This window comes from Pygoscelis adeliae, unplaced genomic scaffold, assembly GCF_000699105.1.
Source record: "Pygoscelis adeliae isolate BGI_AS28 unplaced genomic scaffold, ASM69910v1 Scaffold353, whole genome shotgun sequence".
Classification (NCBI taxonomy): domain Eukaryota; kingdom Metazoa; phylum Chordata; class Aves; order Sphenisciformes; family Spheniscidae; genus Pygoscelis; species Pygoscelis adeliae.
This window is the reverse complement of record NW_008824445.1, coordinates 1,320,718-1,337,497: the sequence shown is the minus strand read 5'-3', so window position 1 is coordinate 1,337,497 and position 16,780 is coordinate 1,320,718. Positions and strand designations below refer to the sequence as shown.

Here is a 16,780-nt window from a genome sequence, read left to right as displayed (position 1 = left end):
AGCTTTGCTAGAGAAAAAAATACAGAGGACAAGTCAGATGACTAGGACCTGATTAAAATTAATGTCAGTGTTACTTTTGTTTCCACTTGCTTGCTGAAATTCCCTCTCTCACCAGCGTGCTGGCTTGCTGATGCTCACGCTATGGTGCTGGTGCTTTAAATATTAGGCATGAATTGTTTCTGAGGGCAAAAACAATCTTGATAGGTTCACCGTCCGTGCCAATTTACATTGCCAGGCCCTGCAGTTTAACTATGGTCTAAAGCACGCACCACAGCAATGGGGCCACTGCCACAGTGTAGAAGTTTTGGTCTGTTAATTCATTTAGCATATGCGCATCAATCGGGAGAGCTCGGGCATTGCAGAAAGACCTTTGCATATAGCCCCTCTAGCTTAGCAAAGTAGGTCTTGTTAGTAGCCCAAGCTTTGCTGCGGTCTTGGTACCCTTTTGATACTGGGATTATGAATCGATCGAATCCCATCGCCACTGCTGCTCCCAATGTCTTTATAGCAGCTGCTGCAGAGACAGGCAAAGAGAAAGAGCCAGAAGCACGGTGCTAGCTTTCTCCCCAGGACTGTACTGAACCCTGTCCTAGGTTTTAGTGTTTTATCTCCCTCAAGCAGAACTACTGAGCTTGAATTACAGATTCCTAATGAATTCCATGACAAACATCCTCAGTGCTGAGAGTCTGGCTGGATAATGAACTGTAAACTGAAAGCTGGGTAAAGCAAACATGCATCTAATAGCAAACAGAAGGTGAAAAGTTGCTGGGTTTTTTAATGCTTGGGGTAGCTCACTGTAACACCGAGGCTTATAGAAGTCCTGGTGATTTTTTTTCCCCATGCTTACTCATTATCTTCCATTATAGTAAACCATCTCCTTGCTGTCTAGATAGTCTCACTGTCCAAGCTGGAGCACCTCAGGACCTCATTAATTACAGTCCAGCCTGAACAATTCAGAATTCTGCCAGGTGACTACTTCACCTGATTGTGAAGAACGAGGTATTCCCCAGAAATATTAAAACTCTCTTTACAGATCAAAATCGTCATTAGGAGTTGCCAATTAAGAGAAATTGTTCCTGGTTTTCAGTATGGGTCACAGCTAACCCACTTAATGTTCAAGCTGGCTGAGCAACTGCTGTATTTGCAAACATACCTGGTCTGCTCCAGCAGTCACTGTTCAGCCTGGCATCTCTTTTAAGTGACAGCATGAGAAGGTGGAGACCATTTACTCTCTATGGTAAACCACAAATGTTTGTTGTCTGGAGTAAGTTTGGGCAGTGTCTGGACTTGTATTTATCAGTTAAGTGAAGACAACCGATTGCTAGCTAAAGCTAATGAGAGCACTAGTTTAGATGAAAACTAGTATATTAACTTCCATAGGAGAGGACATAATCTAGCAATCGAGACTGCTGAGTTCAATTCCCCTTCCAGCTCTGCCAGCACCTCATGAACAAACTCATGCAATGTTCTTCTAGCTCCCTTTCCATTTCTTTCAAATCCTTCACAGCAGAAGTGCAGTGCTGCAGGAGATTCAGAATCGGGCATAGCATTTGCCTCCCATCGTTGGCCATGGGTGAACTCTGGTCAAAGTCTGAATTGCTTAACGCACGCTACAGTCTTACAAATCAGTAACTTCTCTGCCTTTAAATTCCAGTTCTGTTTCAGCTGCAAATTTGTGCAGAATATCAGCCTCTGCAATTGGTCTCCTGCTGAGAAGTGGTTCTCTGCCCTCCTTCATCTGATCTGGCAGTGAAGGCAGCAGTGGAGGGCACACAGGGTGAATACAGTCCTCAGCAGCTACAGCATCAAAATACACAGCCCTGGAATATCCTTCTTCAAGCACTATCACCCAGGTCCAGAGCTCACTTTCTGTTGGCTCATTATCATGTCTCTGAATGGTCTCTGCTCACATGTGTGTGGCAGCTGTGAAATTGCCTTTGTGGTTATGTTAAACAATCAGAATTTTAATCAACTGTCATTTCAAATATAAACTGTTATTTAAGATGTCTTCTTCTGATGGAGCAGTATCACAAACCTGAGCCAATACTTAAAGCAGTCCCAAAATCCTGCCCAATAAATCACAAGAACAAAAGAATCTCCAGACTTTGCATGTTACACAATGCAGTGCCATGAACCAATACCAAAATAATGTGCAGCAGAGTGTGGACTTGACTCAGGCTAACTTGCAATGCTGAGAATCAGCGTAGAAGCATCTGGCTGTCTCCATGCAGCCCTGCACTGTGCCATGCTGTCAGAAGAAAGAGCTCATGACTGTACTCTTCTAACGTGCACAAGTGATCGGCATCAAGCATAGACTGGCTAGGTGATCTTGAATCCCTGCGCCTGCTATTGTTAGGACAAAAGTGTGATCCTATGTCCCAGTGTCAGCTGTGCTGTCCCTCCTTTCCCATTCATGGAGCTCAGTTTCATCCAACCTTGAACAACACCTTGACTTTCATCAGCTTGGCTTGTGGACTGAGAATTTTCTAGAGGATTCTGACTTGTCTGTCATTTGTCTGTGCAGCATTTAGTGCTGTCAGACACTCCTCTTCGAGGGGAGTATTTAGGTATTACCACAACACCAAACGTCCAATAATTGAGTCACTGGCTTTCTCACTGCACATTGTCATTGTTCTGCAATTTTTCATTTGGTTCGCAGGATTTCTCTCCTGTCGAGGCTGAGAAGCATATATATTAAGCCTCTTATTAATATCTCTCTACTACAGGCAGGAAAATTAGCAAAGAAAACCAAAAGTTCTCTATAAGGCGGAGATCTTTAAAAATCTGGAAGCTAGCTGACCCCATCTCTCCTCAGCATTTTAAAAATCTCAAAGTAATCCATTCAATAGCACTGTCAGATATGAGGGATGCTGGAAGAGGAAATTATACATACTGTTGTGCTTCACAGAAAATGACATACAACTCGATCCAATGGAAAAATTAATTCCAGCCAGCTGAGATAGCCTTATTGATCCATTCTCATTTCCTGCAAAAGGTAGGACTGAATGTGATTGTAGTAAAGAAAAGGAAAACAGAAGCTAGAGGCAAAAGTGCAGGGGTTGTAGAAATGATGACTGGGACTTAAAAAGGCACTTTAAATTGAGCCATTTTGAATTCTTTATGTTGTCTGCATCTTCTGACCAATTTAAGATCAATGAACAACAGTTCATCCTTTTTTTGCTTTTGTTTCCTGATGGGCAGACAACACAAAGCCAATTCTTAACAGATAAGATTAATCGATAGGCATTGCTAGTCACAGCTCAACACACTGTGTGACACAACCAATTTATAAGCAGGTAGGCAGGCTCCTGAGTTCATCTGGTATAAATATAGAGCAATGACACAAACTTTAGTGAAATTATATCCACCGTAAATCTAAAGGAAGGAATGCTATCCTCGTTTAAACAATTGTAACCTGCCATGATGGAAACTGTAGGCATGTAAGTGATCTCGGTTACTGCTTCTCCCTTAACATCAGAAGATTGTAACTCTGGTCTTTTCACGCCGAGCAATCAGTCCTGTAACTAAACTCTAAAAACTCTTGACTTCATGGTATCATTTCGGGCTTTGTAGTTGATTTATGTTGTCCCAGTTAGTATTACTAATAGTAATAGGATAGTTTTACATCAAATAAATTTCCTTCAACTCACAGTGTTTATTTGATGTGATTCATAATTAAATTATCTGAGACAATACCTGTCAACTGAAAGGTTTGATATGTAGATTATCTGTTCATTCGTTTGTGGTAAGTAAATCAGGAAATGGATGTGTTTATATAGCCTCAGATTTTATCTTCCAGAAAGCTCCTAAGTGCCTGTGGCCCCCCAGTTCATTCAAGACCCAAAGATTAACAGGAGTGAGAATTCTGCACTTCTGTGACCGTGAAACAGGTAGAGCTTTACAGTGTGAAGTCACAGACTCTGCAGGGTTGAAAACTCTACTTATTTAGGTCCATATTTTAAAATGGTATTATAGGGACTTCAGTACAATGAAATACCTTAAAAAATCTTTACCTTAGGGAATGGCATACATAAATGTGTATATAAAACAAACATTGCTTTGGGAGCTAAATTTTCGATCATCTGTGTTTTAATGGAAAGCAAGTTAACAAGCATACATAAAAATGTCAAGAAATGTTTTTGGCTGAGTCACAGCTCTGCATCTTAGATGTCCGTTCACTTACTTCTGCAGCAGAACTGTCAATACATTGAATGTAAAGAAAGGTACACGCAAACCAAGCACTTCCTAATGAAACAACATCAGTAGAAAGGCAGGACGTGTAGAGACAGGTTATATCGTTTATTAGACCCACTGATACAGCTGGGGAGAAAAGACAAACTTCTGAGCACGTGTGAAACAGCAGTAACAACCTTTAAGAAGTGCCTGAGAGCCATTCCAACCTCGATTTGCTTGAAGCAATTATCAATGGATTATAGAGCCTGATGAATGAAGCCAAAAGACCCACCGAAAATTTAGTATTAGTGTTATTTTAAAGAGGAAATATGCATGGATGAGCAAGTTACATGGCTTCCCACGGTGACAAATGTCTTTTGGAGTCAATTCAGACCAGAACTCTCAGAACAGACTCCTGACATTGGGTTTATGCTTCAGCATTTTAAATACCTGGATTTCATGTAAATCACAGTTAAGAGAGAAACTACTTCAGAGGGAGTTTATCCTGCTGTTGAAGAACTACTACTTCAGTTCCATATACAGGGACCCAGATGGTCTTGCATAAATATTAAACCATTGATTCCCTATCTTCCTCCCATGAAGGAGTGCTCCTTTAACATTGATGTGTCTTACTGGCATCAAACAATGAACTTATACGCAGGTCTTCTACCTTATTCGATCCCAAAGCAAAATTTAATAGTATTAAAAATATGTATTATCCATTTAAAGCATGAAAAGAAATCTCTTGCTAAATTTCCTAAAACACGGTCTCGTGTTGAACACAAACATAGACTTCTTCAGTGGGATTTGTGTGTGCGCGCATGCTACAAATGTGAACAATTTTGGTTTTGTTTTTTAATCTAGTCAAGTGGCAAAATGAATATAGTTGGCCACATTTGCTCATGACAGGATAGAAATTTGAGGAAAATGTGGAAAGTAAGTTAAGCAACCTTGTACACCTTAATTGGCAAGTTCTGAGGTTACTTGTGATTAATTGAGGAGGTTTTCAAAAGCAGCTTAGCAGATAATTAATTAAGCTCCTATGAAAGCACTTTCCTAATTGATCCTGCAACAAGTAACATGAAATAAAAAATGCCAGAATAGGGCACAACTCAGAAGATTTTTTCTACTGGAAGATTAAATCTTTGGGGTAGATTTTTCCTGTCAGCAGACAGTGGGATATATTTTCTGTTTTGCCTTAAGAAATCTTTTTATTTTCTTGTTTAACTCTCCTACTTGATGAATTTTACAATCCCCAGTTTCTGTAGCTGTAGTATTTTGCAGCTGTTGTGATTTAAGTGAGTCAAGAGATCTGAAGGAGGGATTGTGTGCCTGAAAGAGCATCTATCTTTCTCCATCTGTATCAGATGGTCTAATAAATGACATTACCTCTTTACAAATCTTGCCTCAGTTATTTATTGCTATTCAATGACAGAAATAACATATAAATTTAATCTCATACTTTGAGTGAGACACACAGAATCTCATACAGCCTGCATGAAAGTTATATTGAGTGGATGGTTGCACCAAGTGCCATACTCAAAGAGTTTGGTAGTGAGAGTACTACATATGTCTGACTAGGATCTGTTTTGGATGCATCAATCCCCACAGTACTTATGTAACTAAAATTCTGGTATGTGAGAGTTAGAAAGCAACAGAACCAGTTAGAATTACATTTTTCTAACTTTTCTGTCTCATTTTTCTCTCTAAATACCTTGAAGGGTGAAATGTCCTCCAAAATTACTCAGATTGATTAACTTCTGAGCTCAGGAAAAAATATACTTACCTCAAATTTACATCTCATTTTTTCTGGGAAAAAGTTATTACACTTATTCCCAGTCCAGTAGTTTTGATATTTCTTGCCACTTTTATTTCACTGTAGTGTTCACTGCAGCAGCATCACTGCGTTGTTGTTTCTTACTTGTATATGCTATTTAGTGCAGTAGTTACGGAGACAGAATACGGATTCTACTAAAACCCTCTCTTTTGACTGTACGATGAATTTCCATTGATTTTTCAGCAGCTGTATCCTACCATGCGCTCCACTGATCCAAGCCCTATAAGGCTCTTTTACAATTCCAGGTTCAGTTCTTACTGACAATGTCAATTCTTTATCTCTTTCATTCCAAAATACTGTAGCAACAATTGCACTAACCTTTTGAAGACCCACTTGTTTTTAATCTTACTACTTTTTTGTAGTGTAATCAGGCATAGGGCAATAAAGGATACATGATCTTTCTTGCTTCATAAGTTTGGAATGGCTCACATGAGACACACTTTACTCTGTGAGTCAGAGACAACCTTTATGTTATACTCAAACCAAAAAAAAGTTTGCTGCTTTCATCCTCAAAAGACTGACTAGGATGCTCATCAGACCAATGGCAGAGACTCAATCAGATCCTACATCCTAATCCAGTACAATATCTTTGGGCAGTTCCTTCTTTCCCTTTTTTTGGCCACCTTTAAAAATTCTTAATGACAGATTTTACTTTTGATGTTAGCAGTTTTGCTGTAGGAACACTCCATGCTTAAATCAACAGAATCTACTTTACCCTGTAGAGGATTATGAAACACACTTGCTGACAAACATTGAGATCTAATTTCTGTCCACAATAATGTGCTGTTGCTTTACAGTGTGTAGTTGAGATAAAGAGCATGGTCTGACTTCTCAGCAGATACAGTATCATCCTCTCTCTTTTCAGTGTGACTCGTTTCTGAACAGGAGAACTGCCAGGTAATCAGCTCAGCTAGAGATTAATGCCTAAATGAAGAAAGCACCCTGGCTGGATATGCAGTGTTACCTAACAGAAAAACTCTGAAAACTCCTTTTATCTACTAATATCCTGCTAGCAAAGCCAATTTTGCACCGGTATCCCATCCGACTGGATTCTGTTAACACAGTGTATTTTGGCTCCAGCCAAGCATTATCACAAGGTACAGAAATGAGATAAACAAACACAAGAAAGCTTTGCAAAGAGAAAGGTTTAATGATTTCATTGTTTGAACCCTTTGCACAACCCAGAGTGCCTAATGGTACATCTGTTGGGAATAAACGATCTCACCTTATATGATTTATACAACACTAAATTCATTCATTTAGACCTCCGGTTCTTAAAGGAACCCTTGCAGGTAGATGAATTTTAATCTAGAATAGACACAAGTAAATCTTGAACCTTCTGTGCAAGTGCAAAGGCATTAGACCCTGATATGAGATATTAAAAAAAAAAATTCTTGATTCCCTCAGATATGGAATACAGAGAAGCAGCTGATGAATTCTTTCAAGAAATGAACAAGAAGATGTTAAGTCTGCCAGTAGACAGATGTCTATAATTTGGTACTGGAAGGCATTTACCTCAAAATAAAATCTGACCACAAAAGCCTTCCTTACGCACGTTCTCAAATCTCTAGAGGACAGATGCTCAAATATGTATTCCCTGTCCAACTCCCCAGGTAATGAGAACGATTATCTCCCTCTCAGATCTGGAATGTAGCACAGGCTTTCTGCTGACTTAACAGACTTTGGATCAGGAAATTGCTGGGCATGTCCTCATTTGATATGAGCAGCAGTTTTACTCTTCAAAGGGGAAGAATCTATTTAAGACTAGGACTTCCAGGAAATAATACTCATCTAATTATCTGCTGCAAACCAGTGAACACTGTTCAAAGAAAAGACTGCCAGAATTTCACCACCAAGATTATGCACAGGAGAAGCAAAATTCACAAGTGGGATGGATACGTCTAACTCTTCTTCCAAATCCTGAGCTCTAACACTGACTAATGGTAGCATGTGCAGTTCCTCTAGTGATTGACACTTGGTCCTGTTCTAGGTAGCTGGCAGCTTTGCGCTTCTCCCTTTCCTGAGGTTCACCAAAATCCATGCTCAGTGCCTACTTCACCTGTGAGCATGGAAAAAGTTCTCAGCATGTACCAAAATCCCACAGAAAATAAAATGCCTACCTAAAAACAGTGCACCTGAGATGCTGGAGATGCCAGTGAAATTTCTTGTTTGCTTGACTCGGAGAAGGAATTCAATTCTAGGTTGTTCACCCACAGGAGGGGGCCCTACCTGCTAAGTCTCAGTGCTCCCACTGTCCCAGCCTTGCTTTGCAGAAGTAACTGCACCTTCACTGGGCCAGAGGAAGAGAAGGAGACACTGCTTCCACAAATCACATTTGTGAGCCTTGTAAAGACAGGCAACGGGTACGATTTCACAAGGAGGCAGGTAGCCCACAACTGGTGCTACAACACTGAGCAGAGCAAGTAGATTTTAACTCAAGGCATTTTTCCACATGGAAGCCTATACTTCATTTTTCTTAAATATATTATTGAGGCTGTTATTTTCTGTTTCTTCCTTGAAACCACAGGTTCTTACACTATTAGGGAAACAGCCAGCAAAATTAGTATCAGCCTCAGCCTACTAAGGACCAAGGAACTTAAGCTTTAGCAGAAGGTGCTCGAGGCCCTCTAAAGTTGATCTACAGCTTGCAAGTTCAAGCCATGTAATGGCAATTAGAAACGGGAAGGTAAATCTGCTTGGCTTTGTGTTACCAGCTGGTAGCCTGGAGGGAACCATGCATGGCAGAAATTCAGGATTTAAAGTCTGAGAAACATTTTTAAAGTGACAGCATCCCTTTCCTCTGTGGTAAGTTTATAAGAACTGAAATTGTGTGATGTGTACAGACCATTAAATGAGGGCATGATTTTAGCAAGTAGTCCTATACAGGTATAAAATGGGGAGGCAGAGCAAAGAGCACTCCTTTGCAAGTCTATCTGAGGCCTCGTATATGTTTTCTCAGACCACATACAGATCGGATGGAACAACATGCTGAAACAGTTTCTTACCATCGCCAATGGAACAATTCCAACAAGATCCTTCTGGCAGATGAAGATTTCAGACAAGGTTATGTCTGTTGTCCCCTTCCGAGGGTATTCCACCTGCCAGGTGATGGGCTGCGTTCCAGAAAGGCTGCTGAAACTGGCTATTTCAAAGTTCATCTGCACGACCTCATTGAATAAACTGTTACTTCTGAAAAGAGGAAAACAGGGAAAGGAAAGAGCTATTATTTTTGCTGAAGAAGGCAAATGAAGTGAATCATATTAGCTACTGGAAAATGCAGCTATTTATATGCAGATATAACACAAGACCTTTTCCAATCAACAACTTCTTCAGAGCGTACAAACTCTAACTCTTCAAAATGGGTCAGCTGCTCTTACTATAAACACTATGTGGAGGGATAAAATCCAGGATATTGTATCTGATGAAAGCAAAATATACTTATTCCATTACATGTTTTTTATGATTTTGCAAGTATGATTCAATCCTACTGCTAGATGGATTTGACCCCCATCAACCAAAGTTAAGTCCAGTGCAGCTCACGAAGACTGAAGAGCCCAGAATTAGCACAGCAAAAAAAGAAAAACAAGACTCGTTTTATATAACCACTATCAAAATCACATAAATCCTTAGCAATGAAACTCAGTTACACTGAAGTTCATATATGCTGCATGGAAGCTGTTAAAAAAATTAACATGATTCAATGGCAAAATGACAAGATTAGTCTAAACTTAAGAGGTATGCTCTGGAAATTAAATACCCAGGCAGCTGAGACCAAATAGAAAGAACAAAGCTACGGCAGGTAAAATATACTGTGAAGTCAGGAGGCATAAGATAATTTGAATAACAAATATGAAAAGACATGCTGAAATTCTTTCCCTCACATTAAATTTCTTTAACTACATCAGAAATAAAAAGAATATATGAAAGAAATTTGCCAGACTATCTGCTAGTTTAATTAAAAAAAAAGTAGAAATTATTTGCATCAGAAATTATACATTAACTTTTCTGGGACTTTCCAAATGTCTTTCCACAGTGTAGGAAGTCTCAATATTTCACAGAATATTACTTCAACCGCACCCTACGCTGTAATAATTTTAAAATGGAGAGAAAGACAGGCATCTTCCTAGCTTCAGTAACCCAATCCCAGCTTCACCATACCATTGGATGCATTCATCACATAACAGCTTCAATTTTTCCTCTTTTTTTATGTACAATACACAAAGGCCCATTTCTGAGAAAATCCATCAAGAACTGATCATGTACAAAGCATTTATATTCTCAACTGCTAGACTTTCTTTTTACCTCTGAAGAGAAATCACCATTTGTTACTACTTAAGACATATTCTGTGCTTTACTTTGCACGATTACTTTGAAAGCAAATGCGTTCCCTTGATAATTATTATTTTGATTATGAGTTTTTGTTTGGATGGCTTACTCTGAAAAGTCTTAATACTGCCTAATGCTTTAAATTTATTTCCTCGCTGTTTTCTTGCTGTGTCAAAAAAGAGACATTGTAACACTTTTGCAATAGTGGTATACTTCCTCCATGCATTTAAAGAGTGGTTTTGTGTAGTAATGCGATAGATGGATGTGTTTAGCAATTCATAACTCAAGACCAGCCTATTCCCATTTGAAAAGTTCCTACTAAATAAATCTTACAGCTTGTAAATAGAAGGCAACTGCGATAACTGTAGTTTACACACTTCTGGGACATCTCAAAATGAATACATACTGGATTGGACTTTGTAATTTATTTGAAAGCATGATTATATGCAAAGATACCTGAATCACCTGAGCTACAGCATTCATTTAGCTGTTAAAGGCACCATTATGCCTTAATGACACCTGAAATGCCATTACTTTCACCATTTCTACATCTGATGCTTAGTAACTGACAGAGAAAAAGTTTTTATATGTGATTGACTATCTCAGCGCTTTCACTTAACGCTAAATCAAGAACAATTTTTTTGCACACATAAAAGCTGTTCTAAGAGATAATATATGTCAGGAAAGTTTTCCTGATCAAGAAGTCTACACTTCTCTAAATAGCCTCTGAGCAGATGTGAAACGTGTAGCTTTACAACAAAAGCCCCACAACTCTACTGGTAGGATCAGAGAGCTCTAGGTGGGAAGCTGTAGGTGGGAAAGAGCTCATTTCCAGCCAGCGCGCTGATTCCTAATGCATTGACTTAGATGAGGGCTGATCACCTCCTTCTGGCTCCCAGCTCTCGATTCGTAACACCTAATCTTCCCTGGTCCTTCAGACAATTTCTAAGGGTTGCCTGGTGTTCTGCTCATGAGCTGTCCATACTGTTTACCTGCAGCACACACTTGAGCCCTGGCTTTGAGATACCATGGGGAAATACCCAGAACAAAATCTCTGGGCATCCTGTTCCTATGTAGCATTTCATGGCACACTTAACTGCAGCGTGGACAGACCACAGCCTGCTGTAGCTGGCCATATCTAGGTATCCACACACCCTTGTCATGATGGCCTATGATTGAAAACAGGCAGTATGAGGTGACCGCGTGTTTTCTACATGATTCCTAAGATCATCTGCAGCATGAACCTTAGTTCAGGCTGGTTACAGTTAGCATGCACACATGCAGACGCATTTCAGAAGTCTCCAGGGATCATGTTGCAGGCAGGGACTAGTCAGCTCTCAGTGTAGACAGTTTTTTAAAGTTACTATTTCAGTATTCCTATTCCGTATTTCATACATGTATCTATATCCTGTAGTTTACATGTGAAGGGATTCTTCTTTTATTCCAACCTAATAGTACGTACAGGGCTCTAGTACATCTTTTGGATTTTATATTTGAAGTCCATGATGCTCAATGACTTTGATTATTGCAATCAAAGAAAATGTCAACGTTTTTTCATCTATTACGCACACACACACATTTGGAGAACTACATGGCAAACTGCACAACTGTAATGTAAACTGCACTTGACTGCTATTGCCTCTGTTGCGTTCTCAGTAATATTCTCTTCACTGGAGCTACAAACAACAGCCTGTATCTCTAAGAAGCACTAAACTCCACCATAAACAAGTCTGACATAAACTGACTTCCTCCCAAATGTAGAATTATCAGAATCACTCTTCTACCACTGACAGTTACATCTGCCACCATCTGATCTTCTAGGACCAAAATGAGGGACTTACTGTCCATGCTCTATTTATACACCATCTGTTGCAGTGGGGCTTGAGGGTCATACACTCCTAAATCTCTTCTCTGTTCCACTCTAGACATAGCTATCTCAATTTTGCACATGAGGACTGAAGGAGAGGTTATGTGACACACACAAGGTCATATGGAAGACTGGGACAGGGCAAGGAACTGATCTGTGTTTTTCCAAATCTCTTGTTAACCCCTGGACCATCATTCTGGTATCGATGGAAATGGGAACCATAGCACGTGATTCTAGTCTTAAATGGTCTTCAGTGTATGCAACTTAAATTTCAACATCATTCTGTACGAGGCATATTTTTGATAATTGATGAGCTATTCTGTGAAAGAAATCACTGTTATCACCTTTTACAACACTGCCTCAAAAACACCCACTTAATTTGGATTTCCAGTTCTCACCGAGCACTTGGTACCACTCATTGAGCTATTTCAGCCAAGTATCTTCTTGACCCATGACAAAGACAGGCTGCTTGTTCCCAAGGTATCAAGCTGTACTGGTGGAGAGATATAAAAAATGGTACCAAAATTCTTTTACAGAATTCCACAAAACATCGCTAAAATATTTCTTCTGTAAAATACGTGATATAAAAACGTCCAAAAATACGCATGGTATAAGATAAAGGTTTTACTGGCACTTTTTCAGGATGACCTGCATAATTTTTTCAGCGCCTGCATTTGTGAGTAACGCACCCATCTCCCTCCACAGCGATAAAGCCTTTACACAATGTCACACTATCATCAGTTTCCTCCTTCTCTCTTCATACAGAAGAAACAGAGAGATGATCAACAGCTGGGAAAGCATCCACTTGAAAAAAAATATGCCTTCAGAGATGTGTAATGACTGAGAAAAAAACTTCTCATGAAGCACATTTAATGTTCAGAGCTTGTTCACTGACTGAAACAGTAATTCCTTAATATCTAACATTTAGAACTGCTCAGCAGCCGGAACAGCAAGTAATTATAAAACTTTTCTAAAGTACACAGCACATAGTGATTACAAATGAAGCTTCATGAAGGCAGGGCTTCTAAGGAATTGCTCTGGGGTGGATATATGAGTCTAATTTGATTGGATTGAGAGTTCCCCTGGGCCAGTTCACTCCTTGGATTTATTTTAATTTATAAATACGCTAATCATTCAGGGCTAGACTGGACCACGCGCTTGCACGAGGGAGTAAGGCCTCCCTTTGATCTGCTAAACAGCCACTCCGGCTCTGAGCACACAGGCATAAGAGAGGAGCACTGAACCCGTAGTTACTCCTTTGCTGGAGCAGATGGGCAATGATTAGGTGCTACTTATTGGTTACAGCAGCTGAGCCAGCAAGTTAGTGATGGGGTTAGTAATTTACTACTGGCATAGGCTAGCAGTAAATTACTACCCCAGGAGAATGAGGAGGAACTGTGCTGCAGAGCTGTGTGAATGCTTCTGAGGAGCACAGTTTTAGAAAAAGAAGGTGGAACAGAAATATTCTGTTAATGGAAAGATAATAAAAAATGCATAAAAGGCAAAACAGAAGTGACATAGGGAGAAACTGCCATGGAACTCACCAGCTCTTGCCAACTATATGGACACAACACACACTTTTGCTATCAGCTAGTGTTCATTTAACCAGGATTCTTGATTTTAGAGTATTTTTTAGTATGATATTAAGCATTCCTTTGCAACTATTTATTAATCATTCAAACCTTCAGTGCCCTCAGAAATATCTACCCTTGGACAGAGATTGCTCTTACATGGATACTCAGGACTGGCTGTATCAAAAGGGGTATTTAACCCTTTCTTTAACATAGGGGATTTAAAACATGGTATCATGTACACACAACCCCCACGTAAGCCCATGGATACACTCATAATGTGGGTAATACCACAGATGCTAGAATGCAAAATAGATTCTGTTTCTCTGCAGAGGTCTAGCAAGAGGTGGAATGATGTTAAACTTGTCAATGCTGAAACGGCTTGTACTGGCCATGCATGGCCAGGGCTCAGCTGAGCCCAGAAACAGTGAACCAGAGGCCCAGTGCTGCAAAGGCTTTCACAGGGTGCCGTGGGAGAAGGCAGGCAGATAATTACTAAGAATATCAGTGCAGAGATCTCAGCTGATGTAAGATCCATAAACAAACAGAAATCTTTGTTGAATGCCTGTCTACATGTGTGGACCAGGAGTCTCTGATGAGAGATTTCAAAGTGTTGGGTTATTGCTCTGAGTAATAGAGCAGTTTCAACTCTTAAATGAGTGAATCTTAGGACTGCTACGGGCTAAATCAATAATTTCGATTTATTACAGTGGCTCTCAAGAGAGAAATTTTAAAAAGCCTAGATTAAAAACATTTTTTAGCCATCCTTTATTCCAACAGATTTTTACTGAAAGTGCCTAGGGATCCAAGAATACTTCGACCTGCTGAAAATTTAGCAACTCTTTTCCTCTTTAACGCTATCTAGTTTGACAGTGACATCTTAATGCAAGATCAGCACTTACTAAATGACAAAAAATTGAAGAGTACAAACCCCATTGTCCCTCAGTTACATCGCACATCTTACTCTTTACTAAAATTAATGCATTGTAGGATGTTACTACCATGTACAGAAACAAACTCTCATCAAAAGCCAATGGTCAAACTGGACCCCAGAGCAATCTGTACTTCAGCCCACTTAGATGTATATATACCAATGCTTCTTCCCATCTTAGAAAAGACTATAATGGGGTACAGGACATATGTTCCTCTAGTCCTGCTATTTTCAATTTCTTGCTCCTCCTGTACCTTTTCCTAACCACATTTGATAACTGGGCGATCTTCAATGGACACACCCTAGGATCAGGGTGAATCACAGCAATTTAAGAAAAATTAACAAAACACAGAGATTAGAACCTGATCTGGAAAATGTGACTGATGATGACTTTAAAGATGATGAAATGATGTGGGCAGCTCTTTACACATCAATTCACTTACATAGTCAGCACTCAATGCTAGCAAAGGGTTGGTAGCAACCCAGGTTGCTTTGAATCAGACACCTATGAGCTAAACGCTGTAATATCCACCACTGGGACCTTAAGCCATCCATTTCCCTTCTGAAAGACTTGACCAAATGGAATACAAATGCTTAATATAAGTTTCTTTCAGCAGGTCCTTAAAAAGAGCTGTTAGAAAGGTAATCCCTTTGAAAAACCGTGGAAAGGATGTGGTAATTAAAGAAGAATGCCAACTACTGGAGGCAAAATGCAGTTTAAATTTCTTATTTTACAATATTAGCCTAGGTTTCATCTTTAAACCATAAAAACCAGCAGAGGAGAAAGAAAAGGATGATCTATTTTGGCAATTAACAGATAGGGAGGACATAATTTCATGGAAAACTACCACATTAAAAGTATTATGAAGGTCTTCAAAGGAAAATATCTGAGGTATAACTTAGCAAACTCTTGAGCAACATAACATAATATACATGCACATCTTCAAAAGGATGATATAATGCTGTACTTGATTTCTTCATACAGTCCAGATGAGAGTTAGATTAGTTAATAAGGTTTCTTAGCTTTCTTGTCATAAACTGTGATATAAAACATAGCTTTTTGATTAAGGTATTGGACTGAGACAGGAAATCTCATTTCACTTCCTAGCTCTTCCACAGCATCCTTTAATAACCTTAGGCAAGACATGAAGATACAGATCCTTACAGCTAAAATAAAATCAATAGGAATTAGGCATCGTGGAGCTTTAAAAAACCTCTGGTGTCTGTCTGCTACTTTAGGCACCTGAATACAGTACCTTTATCACGTTGGTCCTGAGCCCTAGGATCTCAGCTGGGTTCAACCACATGCCACGTAGGAAAGAGTCAGAAGACCACTCACGGTTCAACTGCTGCATTATGCTGAGAGCTCCCACTTGCGAGGGAAATTCTTAGCTGACGAAATATGCACTGTCTGGGTGGCATAAGGTAGAGAGAGCCTAGGGTGTGATCTCTCTGTGCCTTTATTTCCCAGTTGAACAATGTGAATAATAATTTTTTCTTCTAGTCTCAAACAAAAATTAAGAGTATGCAGTGTCTAGCTGACTTCTCTGTACAAGCCTTGCCCACATCACTAATCTCAGTGATGTTAACTGCTATCCTAGAACAAACAGCAAAAGTCACATTGCTAATTAGAGTACAGAAAAACAGAAATGCTCCTCTCTTGGACAGGCAGAAAGCTGAACGAGACTGTCCCTAAAGGAGGGAGACCTGACTGGGGATCACAATAACTCACCAATTTCTTCCTTCTATGCAGAGCATTTATTTAGAGTCACTAATCACCAATAAATGCTGCAGTCAAGATAGCAGGCTCATTAGTCTTCTCTGATACTGCATCACATCCAGGCACAAGGTAGATGAGATTGATTTTTCCCTTTTCCCAAAGGAAGCAGGCATGCAAGACTCTGCCTCAGACTGGTGCCATCTTATAAAGGCTATGTGGCAAATCCCAGTACTGAGCTGTCATCATTTCCCACCTTTATTTCATTTTCCATTCAGTTTGCACAAGATATTAGTCTGCTAATGTCTTCATTATAATTTCAGATAACAAAATACATAGGCAGATTGGTCAAGAAATA

General features: G+C 39.6%; 1 protein-coding gene across 1 annotated transcript in view; it reads right to left on the bottom strand.

The window, feature by feature from the left end:
- Positions 1-16,780, bottom strand: part of TMEM132C (transmembrane protein 132C) — a 228,134-nt gene that overhangs the window by 46,060 nt on the left and 165,294 nt on the right. Inside the window, exon 5 of the mRNA XM_009320962.1 lies at positions 9,016-9,199. Within this exon, the coding sequence (XP_009319237.1) occupies positions 9,016-9,199 (184 nt within the window). The remainder of the gene's footprint in view (positions 1-9,015; positions 9,200-16,780) is intronic.